We start from the raw sequence: 24,474 nt of genomic DNA, 5'->3' as shown, positions 1-24,474 counted from the left end.
TGAAGATATTTTAAACATGATTGTATTTATGTCATAATTCAAAAAAGTTCTTATAGATGATTTGCAACTTTACCTTTAATTCTTTTAATTTGGTGTGAGACCGACTTGAATAACACTGTCTGACATGACTTAGACTTGATGATAAGTCTTCTTTATCCAAATTCAGAATAGCTGGCGCCGAAGACTGGGCGTGAAGATTTTTACTACTTTTCACATTTTTTATTTGAAGAGAAGACTTTTTCAAATCTAAAGACTGTAGCGTTCTTTTCGGTTTCGTACTGTGTATGATCTTTTTAGGCTTTACCTTTTCAGGAATGTAATCATGCAAAACTGTTGGAAGTTCATTTATAACACCGGAACTAAAGTTTGAAATACTTGCTTTGCCGCCGAGACGTAAGGAAGAAGTGTCGTGGCGGGTAATGTTTGGATTTGATTTTAAACTTGAACGAGATATACTATTGACACGCGGCATAACCCTATCATAATACTTTTTGGTTTTACGCTGATTTCCTTCCATTATAATGTTAGTAAAAGTAATAAAATTAAATCGAATGCAGTTCAGTTGGAGTAGTCAGTGAAGCAAAACAATAAACATTAAACATTCTACGATATCGCCAGATGCTAGCTGACAGACTATCTATAATATACGTCAATTGTCATTAATCTCAATTCACTATCGGCATTTTGATATAGTGTAAAAACATTTTAAGCAACAAGAAGGGCCTGTGGTACATCTAATATTTATTATTTACCCGCCTAACAAAGAAGAAATAATGGAGTTTACGTTTCGAAGTGTATTGATTAAGTTTGCACTTGCACAATTCAATCTCAAAATAACTTTATTCATATAGGTAAATAAGTACACTTATGAATGTCAGAAAAGAAAGTTAAATTATATATATATATATACTTCTAGAATCACATTTATAACAGGCACTCCACACCAGCATATAATATACAAAAGCTTCTTAATTAGCAGAGGTTTACAACAACCACAAACTAGTTTCCTGTTATTATAATGTTACATTTAAAAGTAAGAATGTAAATAGCTCGTACTTTACTGTTATCTTAATTATTGCAATTAGCTCATAGATTATCATTTAAATACAAAGTTACAAATTAATAGTGGTGTCTGTCCTACCAATATATATTTGTTTTAATAATAAAAAATGACATGATTTTTTTATATATTTATTAGACTACAATAACCACTTTACAATAATGCTTTTAATTTCCTAGAAGTTCTTTATTTTTTAATTCATATATGTTTTTGGCATCTGTTTGATATTGTTCACATAAGGCAGTTATTTGTTTTACAATGTTATAAACTAAGTCTTCTGAAACTCCAGTCTGTTTTTTACTCTTTTTAATAAACTCATTTTGAATGTCCTTCATAGCATCTCGACAATTAATATACAAAGCTTTTGCATTTTTTGCCAGGGCCTCCCTATGCTCTTTTGTCACTTTAGGTACAGGGACATACAACCTAGTTCCATCTTGTTGTGGATTTAAGTTTAATCCTGAGCTATGAATGGCTTTTAAAACATCTGGTATGACTTGAGGAAATGATGAAAAGTCTATAACAAGGGTTTTTGGATTTTTTCTTATGACCTGAGCAAGCTCTTGTAACTCATAATCTTTGCCTTCATACTTGATTGGCAAGGATTCTATTGAGCCTGTTGCCGATCTTAGTGATAAATTCTTTGCAAAATCCTCTCGCATTTTGTCAATTGAGGTTTGGCATCTACTTTTTATCTTATTCACATCAACTAATTCTGCCATCATTGTTGGATTAATATCCACTTTCGGTGTTTTGCCTTTTTTCTCTTTACCTCGATCTTTACTTTTAGCATAATTTCTGATTATAATTGTATTTGTATTTAAAGAATTTATACCTACATGGCGTTGAGAGAGGTTAGGTTTTATATTCCTCAAAGAATTTGAAAACACTAAACGCTGCAAAAAACGACTAGCCATTCTGAATTAAAGCTTGCTATGTTCGCAACCAGATCAAAATAAATTATAATATCTGGTGAATTTATCCATTCTAATTGTTATTTACTTTTCGGTTCACTGTTGACTATTGACTATTGAGTATGCAGATTGCAGAAAGCAACCTAGATAAACAACACCTTGTTTCGTAAAATAAATTAACGAAACAATTCATAGCTTACATTTTTCATGTTGACACCTATGATAAACTATTTATGATAAGTCACAATGCCAGGAATGCCTCCGCAGTCAATTAGTTTTGGCAGTAATCTTCAATATGTTTTTATTTGTCAACGAAGTTCATGAGATGGTATTGTTTGCTGATGGCACTTCACTTTTATTTAAAGTGAATAGGAAAAACATATTATTGAACGATGTAAACAATTCCATCTCTCGTATAGTTAACTGGTTTAATGTGAATAACTTACTGCTTAATGAGAATAAAACAAAATGCATTAGATTTACAACTAATAACGTAAAGCGAGATATTGGTAACCTGAAAGTTAAGGACAGTGAACTAAACTTTGTTGACAAAACTGTTTTCCTAGGCTTAACAATAGATAGTAAACTCCAGTGGGGCCCACACATAGAGACTCTTTCGAATAGGCTGAGCTCTGCAGCATATGCAGTAAAAAAAATCCGACAGCTTACTGATAAGGATACGGCTAAAATTGTGTACCATAGCTACTTTCACAGTGTTATGTCCTACGGTATTCTACTGTGGGGTGCTGCTGCAGAGCTTCAATCCATATTTGTGTTGCAGAAGTGGGCTGTTCGGGGTATTTCTTGTGTTTCCCCGAGGGAGTCGGTACGGAATAGATTTAAGGAACTAAATATTATGACATTATCCGGTCAATATATTCTTGAAGCCTTGTTGTATGTACAAAAAAACGATTTTAAAACAAATGGTGACTTTCACCTGTATAATACGCGTAATAGAACTAATTTGAGTGTGCGACCAACCAGGCTCCAGAAGATAAACCACTCCTTATATGGAAATTGTATTCGTTTTTACAACAAACTCCCAAGCGAAATTAGAGAACTGTCACCAAATAAACTCAAAGCTATTGTTAAAAGTAAATTAATTAATAAAGCCTTTTATAAATGTGACGAATACTTAAATGATCCTAATCCTTGGGATTGATTTGCTCCAGTTCAAACAATTTGTATTAAAAACTTGGCGATTGAAAAGAGTGGCGGAAAGTTTCTTGCCAGTTCTTCTTACCCGCTCTACGCCTTTGACTTGCGAACAGGTGGTAAATGTAAATTTACGATTAATTTAATTTGTTTTCTTGACGTTCATAAGTGTACATGTTTACCTAAATGCATAAAGATATTGTTTTTGATTGATTGATTATTAATGATTTCTTTCTTAACGATACTGTGATTTTTAATTCCGTAGTATTCTGATAGCTATCATTTTTGACATGTCAGAGATTACCAACCTTTTTTTATTAGGTCACTTGAGTTAAATATTTAATTTATCTTTTTGTAGGTAAACATAAAAAATACGTAGTATTTTACTTTTCATTGCCATCAAATAGGTCAAATTTCTCTTTTTTCGGTGAAGTTTTTTTATAGTAGCAACACTTATTTCAGAATTCTTTCGAATGAAAAATCAGAGTATAAGTTGTTTCTCTCTATTTGATCTGTAGAATGTAGATATTAATAGTCTACTAGTTTGTGGATGGATATCTGTGTATTGTGATTATTTCTAGGGCAATATTATCCTTTTAGGATTGCTTAGTTTTAATTTAATTTCCTAGTATTTTTAAAATGTCTGTATTATTACAGACAATTAAATTGTGTCTTAACAGAAAACCTTATAATTCCTCTTATTGTAAATGCTTGTCCTTTAGAAATAAATCAGGTATTATCTAATATTATAGATACATTATAATAAGTTTGTTATAATAGGTTATATTTTGTTTTATATTTTCAGATAATTCTAAAAGATTTATAACATTTGACGAAGTTGTGGCACAAAGAAGAGCCGAAGCACAAAAAAGTCTCGTAGTTCAAGTAAATTCAGAGTCCTCATTTAATGAACTGTATGGATATTGTTCAAAATATGCAACTGTAAATGATGTTCACCATTATAAAAACTCAAATAACGAGGTAAATTAGCATAATAAATAGTTTATTTAGCAAAGAGTTTCAAAGAAGGTTTACCATATACATATGTTTCATACAATATAAAACTTACAACAGAATTTTATACCAGCCCTCATTACTTACTTGTTTCTTGCAGCATTATATGCTTATTGAATTTAGCTCTGAAGATAACATGAAGGAGGTTTTACAAGCATGTAGTGCTCATCAAAAAGATGTTGATATTATGTCTGTACAGTCACCATTTCTTTGGTTTCGTGCAGCTTCCGGAGCAAAAGAAAAATTTCCTGCTAGTAATAAATTATTAGCAGTGAAACATGGTAGTTGTAAAATTGATGAAGATGTATTATTTGATGAACTTCAAAACTGTGAAACAGTCTCTCATCAATTGCAGCTACTCTATGATCAAACAAAATTGAATGATATGGATATAAGGTTACGGTATATGGTAGCTAGGCAGGTTGGTTTTCAATATAAATTTTAATAAAGTTATTCTTAAATTGAGTTTTAATAAAAAGTACATTATTTTTAGCTTGAAGTGATATGTAGCAGTCTTTATGCAAACATAGCAATCAAGCCATTTGGTTCATCTGTGAATGGGTTTGGTAAAATGGGCTGTGACTTGGACCTTGTTTTAACAAATATTGTAGCCCCTGAAATGGTAAATGTTATTTCAAATTATTAAAGTGCCTTAAGTTTTGCGATTTAGGCTATCCTATCTATTAAATTATAAGATAAATGTCTTGAAGTAATTTTTTTACACAATAACTATAGAATATAATATTCATTTACTCATTAAATATATTAAACACCACTGTAATTTATGATTTTTTATTTATTTATTAGCTGGATATAAAGTCCATTGGCACTTTAAGAAAAGGTATAACAAAATATCTTACAAAAATAATTATACGAACTTAACATTATAATATACAATAAAATTATATAAAACAATGGTGAACTTTATATTTTCTCAACCGTGTTTTTTATATAATAGTAAATAGATTTGAATAAAACTGGAAAACTTCAGTAAATCTTGGACACGGCAGGGAAGTAATTTATGTTACAGTAGCAGTGTTGTCATCATAAAAAAAATTCTTTTGCCTTTTGTACTAGTTCACAATATTGTACTGTCATAAATTTATAGATGGACCCCAAAAGGCGTTTAGTATTTCAAGAAAAAAAATGTGAAGGTGGAAGAAGCCCTTGGCAGCGCCATATGGAATTAGTGGCAACATTGCTTGAGCTGCGTGCCCCAGGTGCAGCCAGAGTGACCAGGATATTAAATGCTAGGGTGCCCATAGTTAAATATGCACATGAGATGGCTGATCTAGAATGTGACTTGTGCTATAACAACACGTTAGTAAAAAATATTCAATAAATTAATTTTGTTCTTTGTAATTCAATATTCATTCAAAACACATAAAAGTAAATCCTGGAGACCCCGAACTTCATATCAAGTGATTTTTACAGTTCTGGTGTATACATGTCTGAGTTGCTATGGCTACTTGGGTCTCTAGATCCTCGAGTCAGGCCACTAACATTTGCTGTGCGGCGCTGGGCGCGTGCCTGTTCTCTTACAAGTCCACATCCTGGGAGGTGGATAACTAACTTTCCTCTGACACTGATGGTCCTGTTTTTTCTTCAGCAGAAAAGAAATGATGGTATTGTATTGCCAAGCTTGAAGTACTTGGTAAAAATGTCTAGTAAGTATCACTTCTACTGTTAAACTTTTATTAACATTCTAACACTGATTTTTGTTCTGTATTGAAGCAGTAATTAATCAACAGGTTAAATCTGAATATGATGCAGGGTTTCTAGTGGAAATTATGATTCTGCTTAGGTCTTTTTAATCATTTTGTTTGGATAGGCAACGCCATTTTGCCTACCAACCTTTTCAACAAATTTCAATAGAATTTTTATTTTAATCCAGTGGAATAAAACGAATTAAGGATGAAGGATTTAGTGGAAATTTGATTACATATAACGCCATACTTATTAAATATTTTTTTTGTTTTAGTTTTCTATTTGTATAATATGTTAATTTACTGCAGGTAAAGAAGATGTCCGCATAGCAGAAGAGAATCTCAACTGTACATTCCTACGTGACCTAAACAAACTACCAGAAGACAGCTACAGTCAAAGCAAAGACGACCTACAAACTCTTCTATTTCACTTCTTTGAATTTTACGCCCAATTCGATTTCCAAGACAGAGCCATTTCTATTAACGAAGGTGTTCCAATTCGAAAGCCGAATGCCTTACCGCTATATATTGTCAATCCTCTAGAACAATCGCTAAACGTGAGCAGAAATGTCAGTTTCGAAGAGTGTGAGAGGCTTAAAATGGAAGTGAGGAATGCAGCATGGCACATGGAGAGTGTTTTGGACGGCAAGAAAGCGGACGATTGGGGCTTATTAGGGCTCATAGAGAAAAAGACTACGAGGAGTCTTAAGAAATTACTGCGAGTTGGAAACACACACAGATTAGTGTCAGTAAAAGACTTATTTGTGGAAGAAGGCGAATCCTCAGAAATAAAAAAATTTAAGACTGATGAAGACATAGAAGATAGTGTGAGAGACATAAAAAATAAACTGGACTCTAAAGACCAAAAAGAGCGAAGAATGAAATTTAAGAATACACAAGTTGCTAACGAAGTGTACAGAATAAAACGGAATAAATTATGATTGTTTTTTTTAATTCCTAGCGAGTGGGATGGATGAGTGTGTGATTTGTATGAGAATAAAGAATTAGAATGGTGATCGTAAAGAATTTTTAAACCAGTTTTCATCTTAAATATAACATTCTGTCAAAGACATGATTTTGATGAAATAATGTAAACTAAAAAAAAGCCTCTTCATCTGTATGTGATATTGAATGATATTTTAGTATGAATATTTGGCATATGTGCTAAAGTTTGTATGTTATGTATATCTCCTCGAAATGTTTAGAAACTCTAAGTTTATTCACAATCATTTCAGTAATTTGAGTAAATTTTATGTTATTACAACATATTAAAAATATATATATTCATAAGCCTTATTGTTATATTCATACCAAATGGTTAGATAATTATAAATAAACTAATTTTTGTCAGATTAGTTCCTGTAAATTACAAAAAACTGTAAATAAAAAGCGGTACTTATTAAAATATGTTTTTATTCATAACAATTTTTGAAGTTTTATTGCAATGGATCAACCATTTGTCATAACATTTTCACATAGAGATATAACAAATTTTTTACTTGTAACTTAAAACAAATAATAATTACTGAATCCTTATAATAATTAAATTATACTGAAAAATCACATTTCACCTGTATTTAAGATACAATACAATAATCCAACCTTAGCAATCGTAGTATTCTTTTTAAGAAATTCACTTAAGTTTTGGTTGCACAAATACTCAAATGTTTGTCTAAAATGATTTATGCTATTATGCAGATATCGTAGAAGATCTGACTTTTCCCACTTTTGAAGTGCGCGTGCGCATGTTGCCGTAAACACTGTTTCTTCGGAGAAAATGTTGTACCGTTCGTTTGTGTCGAAGACACGACACTGGAATTGAAAGAATCAATTAAACTTTAAGAAATACAAAAAATAACAATATATAAAGTTATTTATGTAATAAGACAAAGTCACTTTGGGATTTGCACAAATTAAGTTAATAGAAATCCAGTATCCCGGATGTAAACTTGTTCACTTAAATCGTTTTATGTTTCGTGTTAATTTTTGCATCTGCTTCCGATAAAACTAGAAAATGTTTTGTTTTGTTCACGGGGACTCGAACTCAGTGTCAGTTACAATTATATAGTTACCTCGTCACTAACTTCATCGTTCATGCAAACTTCACTTTTAAAGTCCAACAAAGAAAGAACACATAATATCTCCTTCCCATTTTTGCAACTACCCACAACTTCCATCAAGAACTCAACAGCTCTACTGGGTATCACGTGATTCTCGTGGGAATGAGTTCTATTATAGAAGTTGATAATTTTGCAAGCGATCCTCTGTCTGTATGTCTGTTCGTCATCCGCTAATAATATAGCTATAGTGCAGAACAGAGTCGCTTTGTATTCAACTGAAAAAAAAAACATGGGATTGTGAAATTGTTTGTTGCAATTATGTACACAACTCGCGCCTTAACTTGGATTACAATGCAGCCTTTATAATAATTAACGCTAATAAGTAATATTACTTTGACTTCATTTTCTACAATACTAGTAAATAGTTTTAACGTAAATTAATATTCATTTCATAAGTTCATATTTTTAGTGAAATAATGTTGGATTGCTTTTTGGAAAACAGTTCGTTCATTTGTTATTTAAATAAAATATTGTTTACATGATGACACATTACATAAAGATTAAAAAAAAATACAGTTGCCCTTCTTCGCAGCCAGGTGCATAATAAAAATGATAATTACTACAGATTGTATACTCAATACTCACACAATTCACATTCATCCAAATCGATATCCATAGCCAATAACCTCTCGAAGGCTTCCTCTAAAAACTCAACAACGACCTCTCTAGTATCATCCGCGTTGTGAGAAAACGCACACGCGAAAACCACCTTTATTGCTTCCAAAACACTTTTCCCAGACAAACTAGATCCCGTGATCTTTTCGCTTAAAAAACCCGTTAAACTCTTCAAGTAAATATGGGCTAAATTCTCGTGTTCGGTTTCGAGTAAAAATATCAACGATTGCAAACAAATTGTATCGTTAACATGGTTCTTCTTTAACTTTGCGTTTATTATGTCCCGTTGCGTATTTCCTTCTAGAACCAACAATTGCAGGGCTTTTTGCGTACATTCAAGGTATTTGCTGTCCAAGACATTGCATAAAAGCTGGATGTAATTGCCCTTCCGCAATAATCGCATCGAATTGGATATAATCTGGATTTTGTTTTGTGTTGCCAGCATGTTCAATGCAACTAAAACAATTTCATACGTGTCGTGTTTTAAGCATTTTTCTATGAAAACGCTCGTTTCTTCTAAATCGTTGTGAATATTTAAAATGCTAAACTGAAGTTTGACAACGTTTGCTAAACAGACGAATTTTCCCGAATTAATAATAGATTTGGATCCATTAAATAAAATATCATTTAGCAGCGGTTTTATATCGTTAATTAATTTCGCGTAAATTTCTTTTGGAAACCTGAAAAAAGCATTCAACGAATATTATGTTAAATAAAATCAAAATTGTATGTCCTTCTATGCATAATATCAATGTGCGACTACTACCATAACTCTTTTTAATTATTAGTTCTTGGAATTTAATTATATTTGAAAATAATAATTTATTTAGGCTCCCAAGCGAGTATCCTACAATTGGTAAGAAAAACAATTTCTCAGACATTAAATCATATAAAAATTTAATAGTTTCATTCAAAACAGCTCAGTAGTTTTTGAGATATCTTAATAATTTTGAGGGATTATAGGTAGGTTTGATGTTTTAAAATAACTTTCTCTTCATTTAATAGGGCACATAGGCACAGGGTCTCAAACACTTTAACAATCTCAGATTGAAAACAATCGGAGGTCAGACTGTGACAATCGATCGATCTCCTATCTGCATCTCAATACACTCATATTTGACAATCAATATAAACCAAATAAAGTAAATAAAAGCCTACAAATAATATTAAATTATACATGTCTATGTTTAAAACATATCAAATATCTTTTAATTATTTTAAAAACTGGTGGAAGTCAAAATCTTAAGATAGGATATTGTGCGCAGTTGAACTGTCATTTTCATACAAATGTCTATCCACAGATACCGACCTACCATGAATACCCTTTATCGATACACGGCTATTACAATCCGTCGATTGGTTATTGGCACACTTTTATCAATATTTAAGATGTGTATCTCAGAGAGTCAAAAATAGATTGAGATAGGTTATTGGGTTTTGGCGTAAGCTGACACGGTGCCAAAACCAATAAAGATTTCCTTAAAAAAATTACCTCTGTATAATGAAATCGAGCATTTTGACATAATCATCGGTGAGCAGATAACAAGGCATGCGCGTGAGTGTCTGCTCCACGATCCATTTCGTGTTTAAAAGGACTTTTTCTAGATCATTTAGTTTATCATCGAAGCAAAGATCATCTGGCTGAGCTTCCAATAGTTTTATTAACTAAAAGAAATGTTTTTGGCGTAAGTAAATGTGTACAAGTTAATTTCCACAGTTAAATGAATGTAGGTTAAATGTTACCTGTAATATGAGCCCATGGCAGTAATTTTTCTTAATCAGTCGATCGTTCATCAACTTTAACATTGCCTCAACGTGCGATAAATACCTGCAAATTAATTATTATATCTTTAAGTAAGTAATATTATAATATATTTGTCATTATGGAATTTTTCCAATTCCTTTTAAGAATTATAATTAAATTAAATTTTCGTTAATTTTTTATTGTTTTATTGTTAAATAAAAGTATTATATCTAGAGCGTACAAATTCTTAAAAGGCCGGCAACGCCCTCGCGAACCCTCTGGCATTGAGAGTGTCCATGGGCGGCGGTATCACTTAACATAGGGTGAGCCTCCTGCCCGGTTGCCCCCTGTTCTATAAAAAAAAACCAATCAGAGCAGAGCATAATGTCTCAAGTGAGGTAGTGGCGCCATCTTTTAACTTTTAACTAAGCAACATTGTTTTTATTTTAATTTATATATATCAGAGAATTATCACTGGCTAAGGATTGGTATAGTCTTTTCTAGAATAATAGATTGATTTTAAATAAAACAGTAAAATAACACTCACATATGCGGAGATATGAGCGGGACCATCGCTCTAGCGGCCAATTGCCGAGTCTTAAACACGGGGTTACCCGCGCATGACAAAACCAGAGGGATGAATGACACTAGCTGAAAATGTATCAAAATGAGATTAAAACCCTTTCTACACGTAAAAATAGTTCATCTGCCTAAAAAGTACGATACCTTTATATTAGAAACGGTTCCCTCCAGGGCAGACGGGTAGAGCCTGGCAAGGAGAAGCAGCACGGGATACACGGACGGACGGAGCAACTTGTCCGTATCGTTTGCTTCCGCTAATTTATTCTGGAATATTTTGGGCATAAAATAAAAATACCCGAACGCTTCTTTATGCAATTATAATTATTTATTTTTTGTTATTTATGCAGTATTTTTTTCATTGATATTAATTCAATATACAACTCTACCACTCTACCAGACTCAGAATAACACGCCTATATAGTCTGTCTCTATAGTGTGAATATGTAGTATGCATTCTGTCCCGCTCTAACGCGTATTGGATTAGGTTTTTGTTTTCGTTACGGAATTTCTTGATTCAGTCGCCGCGCTCAAAGCTCGCGATAAAATCTATGCAATAGTCAAAAAATATTCCTCTTTCATAGAAACCTACCGCCATATAATCCGCTAGCGCCGGGTATCGTAAAAAGAAAATGCGTCCCGTCATCCGGTTGCGAGTGCACAGATTATCCGGGTCCTTGCCCCGGGTCACTCCGAATATCCGGACCATCAGGGCACTGAATAGTAGCGTTGATGAATTTCTTTCCTGGAAATATACTTTACTTCACAATAATCATTGCTTTACACAAATAAATGGAAATTTCTCTGTGAAAATTTAAAAAAGGGTTATTCAAGTGAATTAAATACTATTTTAAAAAATCTAGATTTTAGATCAAACCCACCTGCCAAGTGCTCCCTTCAAAGCCTTCCAACGCGAGTAGCAATCCTTCCCCCACATAGGCCGCCACCACGTCATCGAGGTTCGTATTTCTGTACAACGCGCGCAGAACGTTCGTACAATGCGTACGCGCCTCCACCGACGGGCTCCGTCTGCCGACGTGCAACAACGTACGCATGCATTGCGAGAAGCATTTGGGGTTGCCCGTCACTTGGAGCTCCGTTATCGCTAGGGCCTGTAAAGTCCAGAGGTTTAATGGCATCTTCAATGTTGACACAAGACGAGATTATTTACTCTGGTACTGATGAAGCCAATATTAGTTCCGTAACATTGTCAATAAGTACATTGGATACTCACAAGTACAATACCGTACAACGTTGTGTAAATCAACTAGAGGATTAAAAGAGTGGCGGACAGTTTATTGCCTGTTCTTCCCTTCCGTTCTACGCTATCGATTTGAGATCTGGCACTAAATGTAAAATTTGAAGCATTTCATATACATTTCTGTTTTGAACGTTCATAAGTGTACATTGTGTTACATATTGAATGATTTTTGTATGAGTGATTATGGTGTCACTACAATAGTATTATTTTGTCATGGTATAATCAATAAGAATAATCTGAAAAAGACATAGAAAAAGCTAAAAGCCTCGCCTGTATCATGAAAGGCAGGCCGGCGCTCCTTCTGGTCGCACACAACCTGTGATGGTCTCCGCTTTCTATGACCGCCAACAACTCCCGCAGCCAACGCTTCGGTAGCTCGTGTAATTTGGGACTCTGACAGCGCCATAGCCTTTCAAAAATATTACAATATTGCTATATTATTAATCCAGTTTGTAGCTAAAAAAAGTACTACGTGTACTTTACGTATCAAAAGTGAAACTTTTTTGTAAATTAATTATTACTATGGTAAAAACCCCAATAGATGATCATGTACAAGTATATGACCACTCTATGTATTTGTATATCATGCTGTTTACATACTGTATACGTGACTAAAACGTAATGCTACAGAATCGCCATCTAAAGTTCTAATATGTAAGTACTATACGAATACATCAACCAATAGCCTGTATTTTTTCTCGATCTCCCTTTCTCACTCTCTCTCAATCTTTCTCAATCGCTCTCTCCCTTTTCTTCGACAAAAACGCTGCACATGTTCGTGACGTTTCATGTCTAAAAATTTTACGCTCATGCGCCTAAAGAAGTTTCACTTCAAAAATTGATTACTTCTTTTAATTATTTGAGTTTGTGTTATCTTCAATGCTGATCATTGAGCGGGCCTAATGTAACGAAACAAAACTTTTACGGGTTAGACAAATAAATAGCCATATGCAGACTTTTTTGAAAACACTAATTAATACTAGTGCACCTTCTTCTTACCTAAACATCCTTATTTAAAAAGTTCTCTCTCTATTTCTTTCTTTACAAAAACTTAAACCTAGATAAGTTTTTGTCATTTTCAATTATTTTCAGTTAAAGTGAAAATCAATTAACAATCATTAAGAAACACAGATGCAACCAATACATGAATCTCTGTATACTGTCTGGTCCGATCTCACCTGGTCAACAATTGGGTGAAGCCGACATAGGCCTGCTCGAACGCCCCACGGTGCTTCGTCTCAGCTAACAGAGCGGTGAAATGCTCTCCCATCTCGCAAACCGACTGAGCACTGACACTCCCGCCTGACCCACACTCCCCTTCTATCGACAGCTTCGAAGCTATCACACCCAGGAGAAGGGATACCTGGGAAGGGATACCGAGTCAAAAGAAAGTTTTAGATCAAAGAATTTTTTATTTTTTAGAAAGTATTCTACGATACCTCTTTGACCGATCTCCAAGCGCAAAGCAACACCATCTGCGCAGTGACAGGTCGTCCGTCTTCCAGGCAAACGTTACTGAAATATAAAAGTTATTTCCCTTATATTTCACATTTTGTATAAAGAGGAGAGATATTTGTATGTTTAAAAATCTAATCAAAAACAACTATCGTTAATTTTTTCACAATAGTATGTCACACTATCTTTGTGATATATGTATTTCCAAAATTAAACAATAATTAGACGGCTATACTCTGATTTTTAATTCTGTAGAATTCTGACAGCTATCATTTTTTGACATGTCAGAGATTACAAACCTTTTTGGCCGGGAACATTTTTCAATATTAATATGAATCTGAACATCTGGGTCTTTACATACATTTTATTAGTTAGTGAATGTATCCATCTTATTTAGTGTGTTGTTACACATTAAAAGTGGTTTTACGGCGAGTGATAATTGCGTTCCTTTCCATCACAAACAGTAAAAAAACGCACAAGTAAAGGTAACATTTTATTTTTGAAAAAGGTTTATTTTCCCTGGAATAAGTATGCAATGAAGCCAGCTAAAGAATAAAATAAAATAATTAAAGTTAATTCGATATATTGTTCGTGATATTGAAATATTTGTTAATTTTGTATTAGGTCACTTGAGTAAGTAAATATATAGATTTACCTTTTTGTAAGTAAAATATAAAAATACGTAGCATTTTATATTTTGAGACATTTTGAGAGAAATTTGACCCATTTGAGGGTCAAATTTGACTCTTTTTTAGTACTACACTTATGAAATCTCAGAATTATTCGGAATAAAAAATCAGAGTATAGTAATTATAAAAACATTTTAAGAATCCATTTATTTGGAACTATAAGAATAACAATGAAGACTTAATAAGAAAATCCTTTTACCTGGAGTCCTTTTTTTCTATGGCAACCCCGTTCATGTCCATGGGCAAATGGCCCTCGGGCGAAGAGTTATTGACCACGCAAGCCACGGCGTGATTAACACGCAGACATACGCTTATCATGCGGGTTATTAATTGTGTCCATTCTGGGTCACTCGATATTGCACTGAAATTAAATATAAAGTATTTTAATAGTCGGACGTATTGATGCTAAATAAAAAAAACCGCTGTGTGAGTCTGGATATCCTGAAGCTGTATCCAGATTGCCTTCCCTAGGTAAAAGACGGGTAATATGTGCTTTGGAGTGGCTGTCACGAGTGAGTATAGTAAGACTAAGATTGACGCTCAAGGATGGTGTGCAACTCCAAGTACTTCATTTTTAATTATTGTAATGAGTAAACGCCAAAAATTCGACTTCGTATACGTGTATGAAGGTCAAATTAATAACTGTCATCCTTGTTTGACTAATTCAGATCAAGCGCAAACAGACGTAAAAATATACACAGGTAGCCTGTGATTATTTATTTTTCTGTGTAGGAACTACTTAATTAAAGAATATAGAAAAAAACCTAAAAAATATATATTTAAATTATGATTAATTCTCTATAAATGGACTAATAATTGATCAATAATTCTTGAAATCGGTAAGAATACACAAAACAAAGTGAGGGTAGTTCTTAAAATGCAATAATTTTTAAACGCTCTGCAAAATACTTATTGATAATACGTAGTATTTTAATTTATATTAAATTTCATTCTTATCCAAGGAATTTATTATTGGTATTTTTTTCTAAATGACCGCTTTGATCATAAACCAACACAGACAATATCAATCTGATTATATAAATAATACTTAAGGCCTGTTTCACAATGTATGGATAAAGTGCCAAATAGCTATGCAACACATAAATTATTCGAAAGATAAAAGTTCCAAATAAGATGCTTCGCATTTCATGACAAATACCGCTATCTGACAGTCGTGAAACGCAAAAATACTATTTATCCTACCAATAAGTAATAAATAGTTTATTTGGAACTTATCCGGACATTGTGAAACAGGCCCTTAGTATAAGTAAAAATACCCAGCATCGATGGTCTCCAAGAGATATCTCGCGCAGTGCACGTGCCCGTACATGGGCGCGTCCTTGGCCGCGTGCAGCACGCTGCTCTCGCACACCTCCACTTCCGCTTCCACCCGAGACAAGAGGCGGGACAAGAGGGTGAAGGATTCCCTCTCTGGTCTATCCGTGTCTCTGGAAAGTACAATGACATTCAAATGTATACGGTCGTGTCTAAGCGGATTAATTTATTTTTAATTTAAAACCATAAAATAAATTCATTACTTTGGACGAAACAATTAGCAGTGATTTGAAAAAAATAGTAATTATATTTAATTTTTGAAGTGAAACTTCTTTAGAATCGTTGTGATTTCAAACCGGATGCAACGAAAAAGCGACAGTAAAAAGAGACAGAAACATTAATTCATATGATTTAACGTGGGAGAAAATGAGATAGATAAACTTCTTTCGAATCGTCGTGATTTCAAACCGGATGCAGCGGTAAAGAGAGACAGAAACATCAATTCATCATATGATTTAACGTGGGAGAAAATGAGATAGCAGGCATTATACAGCCTCTCTTTACTGCCGCTTTTTCATTTGATCGAATTTCAAACTTTCCATGTTTTAGTTTTTCCCAAATTAAAAATTTATATTAAACTTATAAATTAAAATTTATCATTAAAATATACTGTTTTAAAAGAACACACACATTTAGATAATGGAAAATGATTAATTTATATATGATTAATAATAAAAAAAATGTTTTTGAAGGTTTCACTTCTACCATGTGTGAATTGCACATATGTTTTTTTATATTTAAATACCTATCGTCCAAGCCCCGGACGTATGATTCACACCGATTCCCCAATAGCAGCAGCTTGTACGCCGCACACGAGCAGTCAGTGGGTTTGACGGACGACGCTTGTGATAAAATATCTTCCAGCTTCAAACTAGTTGAGAAACTTTTCTAAAAACCAAAAGACATCGGTTATTAAGATTTCTTATATTTATAAATGCAGTGTGATAATTTGATCAGAAAATATATACATATATATATACCTGAAACGTTTCCTTCGGACAAAGACTCAGTATCCTCAGCGCCAATATTTTATTGTTCTCATAACTGTCTTCGAGATGCGACAAAAGTTTGTCCACGTGCTCATCTCTCCAAACCCTGAAATAATTCAATTACAATGCGTTTACAAAACATAGATTAAAACATCGTTATGGTAGTATTTCCTGCAATTATTATTTTACAATTTGCCTATTAGGCGTACAGTATCCGAATACCTATTTTGTTTCCTTATATAGAGCTTTTGGCGTGAATACGTCTTTGAATTTGTTACCATAAATACAAAGAATAATGATCACGAAAAATCAGGAAGAATTAAATTATACAACCTGATAGCTAATGGATCAAAGATTTTATTACGATAAGCGAGAACAGTGACGCATTGCGGATAAAGGGGGAGCGCAGTGGAAGTTATGTGGAGCGAGAGGTAAGGTAGTGGTGGTATCTCCTTTAAGTAAAATTTGCTGACCCTTAATTTAACCCCTGATTTAAGTCATGGCGATAAATGCAAATTAGAAGGAATATTTCTTTTTATTGGACGATCATAGGCGTATATGAAATGAAATATTTTGCCATAATCACTACATAGTATAAAACAAAGTCGCTTTCTCTGTCCCTATGTCCATTTGTATGCTTAAATCTTTGAAACTACGCAACGGATTTTGATGCGGTTTTTTTAATAGATAGTGATTCAAGAGGAAGGTTTATATATATAATAACACCCATTTAATAGTGGTACTAAGTATTGTACACATTGAAAAGGTCTACAGAAAAGTCCGCTATAGATAACCCACATTTTTATATACAACGTTCACAGATTTTCTGTAGTGTATTTAGTATCAGCATTGCACCCGTGCGAAGCCGGGGCGGGTCGCTAGTTATATAATAATTAAGTAATTAACAGTAAATGTTCAGTAAAATTCTCAACATTAGTAATAATAATAATTCGTTTATTTGCAAAGAAAGTGCTACATTCAGATTAATAATAAAATAAACTGTACAATCAGCCATGTATAAATAAGCATGCAAATGTCATAGTAATAAGGACAGTTAAGATATTTATAATTGTTGTCAAAAAACTCTCACATTGCCTTTAAAATCTAATCACCTGAACCCTTCAAATCATCACATGGCTGTGATCTATGACTTCTGGGAAGGTGATGAAATTTTTATGGAGCGTCACGAAGATGTGCAGCGTTTTCCTCGAAGAAAAGGGAGAGAGCGAATGAGAGCGATTGAGAGAGAGAGAGAGAGTGAGAAATAGAATACACGCTATTGGTTGATGTATTCGTTAAATAGTTACATACTTTAGATGGAAACTCTGTCGTAAACATCTTGTGCAGTAAACGAAAATATTTCTTTTTTTATTTAAACAGTGTGGATAAGGTATACAAAACATGGAGTGATCATCTGTTGGGGCTTTTACCTTTGTAATAATTAATTTACTTTGTACGCACGCACTTTTTTTGTAATCGCCCTCACCTCTGATACCCTTCCAAGGAAACATGTTCAATCCAATCCAATACTTGCAAAGCCACCAATCGCCGACTGTAATTTGCCCCCACGAGTAGACCTGAGTAACACTGTTCACGAAGATCTTCCACAAAGTGAAGATAATAGTCCGATTGCTCTCTCTTTCTCTTCAACACTTTGTAACTGTCCTCGAAGCGTTTCACGAACTGAAAGCGTAAAATTAAACAGTTTTGGGCGTAACTTTATCTAGAGACTTATAACTAATTTAAAACTTAAAGCAAAATAAAAGGAGATTTAACCTAAGTGTCACACTATACACTAATTTCAATCTCTATTAAATGAGGCTTTTCTATTTTTCACTTATTACTGTTTAGCACTTAATACTAACACGATCTTCACACTGAACCCGTAGTGTCAAGAAGTTTAAAGTGACTTAATCTCTCCAAGATCCCTTGCTCTGCGTCTTTAGTAATGAAAAACTGTATATTCGGTTTGAAAGAACTCACCTTTTTCATCATAGACAGCATCAGTTGTCTAAAATGCGGCGCCTGCGCATTACAATTGTATTTAAGGAAATACAAGACAAATTTTAGGTCTTCAGGCAAAAACATCTCCGTTGACTTTGGAGATTCCACTATCAGAGACAAAGATAGGATCCTTGTCTGAAATATTATTTGCAAACGTTTCAAAAATGTCCTGGCAACACAACAAGCCAAGAAATCAATATCTTAAAAACTACTAAACCGATTTTGATAAGATTTGAGTTTTCTCCTAAGTTGGAATACCATATTATATTCCAACGTTATCTATTTATTCATATCCAATTGGAAGAATAAAAGAATGATAATTTCGGACGGACAAAATACATACAAAGAGTTAGGACTCATACGTAAGTACTAAATCATAATTTATTTAATTTTATCAGCTAACACAATAGATCCCTGAAAAATAAGCAATATCATATACATTGGAGATCTTGTAAACTGGTCTACCTCATCAACCGTATCAACAGCCGCAACCTTGAGCAGTTCGTATCCAATGACGTCACTCGTTCGTCGCGAACGACGGATAACGCTCAGTAACATTAGCACGCACTTCAGATTATTCTTACCCTCCGTTACATATGGCAACCTGGAAAGTTCGAATAACATAAAACAGTATTGGAGCGTGACGTATACATCCGAGCCGAGAGGTTTAGTTCTGTACTTCGAGAACAATGTCTATGGCGAAAGATCGTTGATGTACTCGTATTCGCTACCGTGGCCACAGAGTACAACTATCTTTAATCCGCCCAAAATATTTATTTATCTATTTCTTATAGCAGTTTTAGTAAAAATTATTTTTAATTTTTATTTACAATATACTTTTACATAGAAAACTTCCAAGACTTCTTTACTTACACGAATTTTTACTATTAATTTTTTATATGTTTCTGTGTATGTGTTTCGTTAGTGAAATATGTTATTTTATGTTTTAATAAACAACATGGTCAGTTATGAACTAGCTTAACGTTAACCAACCAAAAATTGAAGTTGAACTAGTTTTAAATGGATTTGTCATGCTACGAACAATGTCAGACATCGCCTTTGGGATTGGAGGTTCTTCGTTCTCGTTCTACACGTATAATTACACAATATCTGTCTAATCTACTAGTAAAATAGCCACTAATAAATAAAAAATAAATTTTAGTACGATATAAGTTTAAAATGACTGCTTTGTTTTTAAGCTTGCACTATCGACTGTGCTAGACGAAAAGCGACGCAACAATGAACAAGAATGGACGGAAACGATGTACTCTCATAATGGCTTTAAGTTATGTATTACATCTTTGGCTATATGTTTAGTATAATTATTTTATGTTAATGTGAATAAATATATTTTATTATTCTGTATACAAAATAAATGGACCCGTGAATGGTGAACGCCTCTCACGATAATTATGAAAGGCTAATTTGGGGAACATCAATGTAACATAGTATGAACATACGATATGACTAGACTTAGACGGGAAGTACTATTATTTCCCGTCTACTAATTCTACTGCTACAGCAGTGGAATTGGATACTTCTGTCAGTCGCTAATAATAGTAATAATAGTTTATGGAGTTACATAGTTAACATTTACTAAAACAAATTAATTCACTAACACATACATAACAATGGAAAAATCTGATTTCAATACAGCGGAATTATTAAAACTCACATATACTCCAAAATATTTTCATCCATCTTCACCGCGAGGGCCAGTATATCTTCCAGAATATTCATAACGGCAGAGTCCAGGGAATGAGTGGAGACATGCTTCACTATGCACATCACCCAACCCTCGTACGCCTCTTTACCGGGACGTTCTTTCATGTGCTTTTGAAGAAGAACTTCTAGGAATGTCGTGGCCTGAAGGAAAATTATTACATACTTTAATAATAAAAATTACCTTAATTATAAAAAAAATAAATCTAAATATCTTTGTCTAGATACGATAACTTGGTATAAAAAATATAGTTAAAATTGTAATAATGCGTTTGGATACTATATTTTTTAGGTATAATAATAATTAATCCTTTTTATTCCTTGAAAAATTTACAAAATACACACATCAAATATTTATATATCTCGTATATATATATATATATGTTTATATGCATCTATTTTTATATTGTATATGCCTCCTCCAATTGGCTCCATCTCTCCCTATTTTGAGCATCTTTTATTTGTAAGATATACATATAATATATGTATATCTTACATATATTATGCATATTATGCAAGTTTATATAAAAAAATAAACCCTTTTATAATAAATAAACTGTTTTCTTTACATTAAAATTCGCATACTAACACTGGCTTGTACTGCTTGTACGTTTAAGACACCAATGACGTCATTGATAATATTGGGGAACACCTCCATCACATATTGTGCCCCCAGCTCATTGGTCAGAGACGTTAGGGTCAAGTAGAAGCTCTTGCGGTTCCTGTCAAAGCTCCTTAACGCTTTTATTATACTGGTAACTCCAGTTTTATCGCCTGAAAAGCGTAATCTATATTAAGTTAAATTAAACAAGTGTCTTTCCTATCTATATTAAGTTAGGAAATATAATATAATATAATATAAGAAAATACTTGGCGATTAAAAAGAGTGGCGGAGAGTTTATTGCCAGTTCTTCTCTTCCGTTCTACGACCTTGATTTGAGAACTAGCATTAAATGTAAAATTAGAAGCATTTAATGTATATTTCTTTTTTGACGTTCATAAGTGTACATTAAGTTACCTACATGAATAAAAGATTTTGAATTGAATTGAATTGAAGGGACACCCGAATGGAATGAAGTTCCTTTCGATTAATTTATATTTTAATTGGTATTATAACAGTATGATAGATTTTCTCGACATTAATATTATATTTCATTTTCAATTAAAGTTTTAAAAGACCAGGAATTTATAAGAGGAAGAAGGATGATGTAGTTGTGCTATGCAGGGATTAAATACACAGTTAAATAACCTACATATAAATTTAGTGGCACAATTAAGCAGATTTCGTATACAGACGTTTTAATTCAGTCTTATCTGGTTCATCTCCTTGTATAAGTTGTTCTCATTGTGATTTTAGTTCACTAAGTTTTGAATTCGCACAATTTCATGATATTTTCCTAAAATATTTTTTTGTAATTTATTATAATGAATATGATGTTATTTTGCAAATTTTGTATGATCTATCGAAATAAAAACAAGACTAATTTAGTTAAGGGATTAAAGAAATATTTTTATTTCTTATACGAAAAGAAAAAAAGCCAACATCACGAGGTGTTCCCAGGCGGTCACCCATCCAAGTACTGACCTCGCCCGACGTTGCTTAACTTCGGTGATCGGACGAGAACCGGTGTATTCAACGTGGTATGGACGTTGGCAATAGCAATATCGAAAATATTAAATAGAACAACTATAGCAAAAAGTGTCGTTACAACGAAATTTTATTCCGTACACGTAAACAGTAATGTTTACTCTTTCAAAAAATCCACACATTACACATTATATTTACCTTGTGTCTCTAGTCCTGAAGAATACTTCACAATATTATTTAACATCTGTGACGTCAGGTGTCTCACACTGTCCATATAATGCTCTAGATGAGCCCAAACAAATACTAGAAGGCGATCCGTCACTCTTGCACCCATTGATGACTTATCTAGTGATTTACTAATGTGTACTAGGCTACGGGTTACACCTAGTGTAAAAGTTGAGTCTGAACTCATCCTGAAATTTAATTTATTATTATTTTATGTTTACATACTACCAATTTAATCTACTGATCTATTTACATACATAATTTTAATTCACCTGTATGCAGAAAATTATTCTTATTTAGAATTAAAAATAATTGTTTTTTGGGTACAAATCAGGCACAGTCTGAGAAACTATATCAAAATGATTGGTGCAAACAAATGTATGAATTACTTAGCTAATGAAATTAAAACTTAATGTAAAAGCACTATATTAACCAAAATAGCTTTACCTCTCGCCTATAGCTAATATATGATCAATAAGAACTATAACAGCTATTTCAGTGCCCACGCATGCCAAATGCAATTGTTGTACTGGCACCACTGTAGCTATGGCTGAATACAGACTTAACTTTGCAGAGTCATTTGACAGTAGTTCTATAAGGCTTGAATTATGGGCACATGGGGATAACAGCTGAAAAGTGTAAAATTTAATAATAAATTATAGGGAACCTACAAGCATATCAATTACATTATATGATAGTGTTTTTATATTTAAATTATAAGTCAATGATCAAATTTTATAGAAGACTTACATGAATCCAAGAATTATCCCCATTCTCTAAAATATACATTGCCACAAGCAACATTCCACACACTGACTTTGTGTCCATTGGGGCATCTTCATCAAATAAAATGTGTTTCACTGATCTTGTGATCTCTTCAAATGTATAGACAATTTTATCTTTCTCACCCACCTTCTGGACTATGTAAAGTAATAACCGCAATGTCAAATGTGCTAAGTTAAATAACTCAGTTTTCTCTGTTGGTGATAATGTATTGGAACTGTAAAAGATACCAACTTTAAGAGATTTTATATAGAATTGAAAGGAATGCCAGAATTCAATGCTCCTGAATACATTCTCATCTGACAGAAACAAACCTTTATCATTTAGATTTATTAATCTACTTAAAATTTTACCAATCAATTCATGTATAGCAATGTTTTTCTTTCAATTTTAGAGATATTTCAATATAAAGTTTCTCTAAGAATATACTTTCATTAAGTAATTACCTTAATGTAGAAACCGCACAAATAAGGCAATCTCTAAAATAATCAGCTAATGATACTTCCAAGTTTTTAAACGAGGCAGCTCCTGGCGGAAAATTTTCTATACAAGTAGCTAGTTTTGTTACAACATCCTTGTAATCTCTATAGGTTGTAGACTGGCTTTGCATCATACACTTTATTTCCTTTGAAAGCTCTACAGAAAATGCCTCCTGAATATCAATATTTTTAGCTATACCCCTGTGAAAATAAATTACCCTTTTCATTTATTTATTTCTCTTCCCTAACATGAAAGACTTTATTAAGAGTAGTGTTATTTTAATTAGTCACTTTAATTATAAAATTATACCTTTATTTATTCTTTTTAAGATACAGGAAACTTTTGACAAAATTGGACAAACTTTAAAATATTACAATTTGGTGGTGTACATATGTAAGTTATTCAAAAATAAATACCGTGTTAGGAAACTTTTGACGGGGTGCTTTTGATCAGCTTGTAAAAATACAATAACTAGAAACCTTAAATTTTCGCTATTACAAGGTTCTAAGGACAATATATCCTTTAAGAAAGAAAGTTGTTGATCGACACTAGTAGCTTTTAGAAAGTTATTGTGATGCTCATTTCTATCTGAAAATTACAAATATTACAACTTTTTCAATTGTAGATAACAACTTCAATGTAGTTCTCCTTAAAAATTCTAAAAGCAAATCTTAGAGTATATATAAGTATTCTAGATATATATAGAACTAATTGAAAAATATATTTAACTTACATATGCTATTAATGTAATCTTCTGGAATTAATATAGGTTCGACTCCTATGGGATTTTTGATTTTACATCCTCCACCGTTTATTCTTAAAGACAACCCATTCATTTTGGTGTAGGATATAGGAACGTTTTATATATTAAAAAAATAGGGTTTCAAAATATTATTTACACGCTTCTTGACTCTTTCATTTTATGTCAATGTTTATTGTTTACAAAATCATTAAAATCATCGTGGCGGAAAACTTGAAAAATAACCTACAAAAAGTCAATTGTCATTATGATTTTTTAATACTAATTTAATGATAC

At 32.8% G+C, this 24,474-nt stretch overlaps 4 protein-coding genes and 1 non-coding gene across 5 annotated transcripts in view; 1 reads left to right on the top strand and 4 right to left on the bottom strand.

Annotated features, from left to right (window-relative positions):
- Positions 1 to 584, bottom strand: part of LOC110991916 — an 82,426-nt gene extending 81,842 nt beyond the window's left edge. Inside the window, exon 1 of the mRNA XM_045632344.1 lies at positions 74 to 584. Within this exon, the coding sequence (XP_045488300.1) occupies positions 74 to 517 (444 nt within the window). The 5' untranslated portion in view covers positions 518 to 584. The remainder of the gene's footprint in view (positions 1 to 73) is intronic.
- Positions 585 to 1,168: 584 nt separating this feature from the next.
- LOC110991925 (ribosome-recycling factor, mitochondrial) lies at positions 1,169 to 2,316 on the bottom strand. Its single transcript, XM_022257515.2, has one exon. The coding sequence runs from the start codon at positions 1,975 to 1,977 to the stop codon at positions 1,228 to 1,230; it is 750 nt and encodes a 249-aa protein (XP_022113207.2). The 5' UTR covers positions 1,978 to 2,316; the 3' UTR covers positions 1,169 to 1,227.
- Positions 2,317 to 3,639: 1,323 nt separating this feature from the next.
- Positions 3,640 to 7,110, top strand: LOC110991924 (poly(A) RNA polymerase, mitochondrial). Its single transcript, XM_022257514.2, has 7 exons — positions 3,640 to 3,862; positions 3,935 to 4,110; positions 4,244 to 4,564; positions 4,637 to 4,765; positions 5,252 to 5,463; positions 5,578 to 5,810; positions 6,159 to 7,110. Exons 1-7 carry the CDS (start codon positions 3,769 to 3,771, stop codon positions 6,788 to 6,790), a joined length of 1,797 nt encoding a protein of 598 aa, XP_022113206.2. The 5' UTR covers positions 3,640 to 3,768; the 3' UTR covers positions 6,791 to 7,110.
- A 165-nt stretch (positions 7,111 to 7,275) lies between these two features.
- LOC110991909 (thyroid adenoma-associated protein homolog) lies at positions 7,276 to 24,473 on the bottom strand. The gene is made up of 27 exons (XM_022257496.2): positions 24,172 to 24,473; positions 23,855 to 24,026; positions 23,405 to 23,638; positions 22,926 to 23,175; positions 22,623 to 22,804; positions 22,149 to 22,363; positions 20,952 to 21,136; positions 20,316 to 20,506; positions 19,106 to 19,244; positions 18,620 to 18,775; positions 18,123 to 18,319; positions 16,628 to 16,742; positions 16,393 to 16,535; positions 15,590 to 15,760; positions 14,512 to 14,673; positions 13,608 to 13,683; positions 13,347 to 13,531; positions 12,439 to 12,577; positions 11,789 to 12,019; positions 11,500 to 11,652; positions 11,055 to 11,174; positions 10,876 to 10,979; positions 10,328 to 10,412; positions 10,077 to 10,249; positions 8,555 to 9,264; positions 7,922 to 8,184; positions 7,276 to 7,661 (listed from the first exon to the last, which is right to left on the bottom strand). Exons 1-27 carry the CDS (start codon positions 24,272 to 24,274, stop codon positions 7,410 to 7,412), a joined length of 5,106 nt encoding a protein of 1,701 aa, XP_022113188.2. The 5' UTR covers positions 24,275 to 24,473; the 3' UTR covers positions 7,276 to 7,409.
- On the bottom strand, positions 21,899 to 22,017 carry LOC123690030. The gene has a single exon (XR_006750866.1). It is a non-coding gene; the product is annotated as a 5S ribosomal RNA (ribosomal RNA).
- Position 24,474: the final 1 nt, after the last annotated feature.

Source organism: Pieris rapae, chromosome 19 (assembly GCF_905147795.1).
Source record: "Pieris rapae chromosome 19, ilPieRapa1.1, whole genome shotgun sequence".
In the NCBI taxonomy this organism is placed as follows: Eukaryota; Metazoa; Arthropoda; class Insecta; order Lepidoptera; family Pieridae; genus Pieris; species Pieris rapae.
The sequence above is the reverse complement of the archived record's forward strand: the minus strand, read 5'-3'. Positions and strand labels throughout refer to the sequence as shown.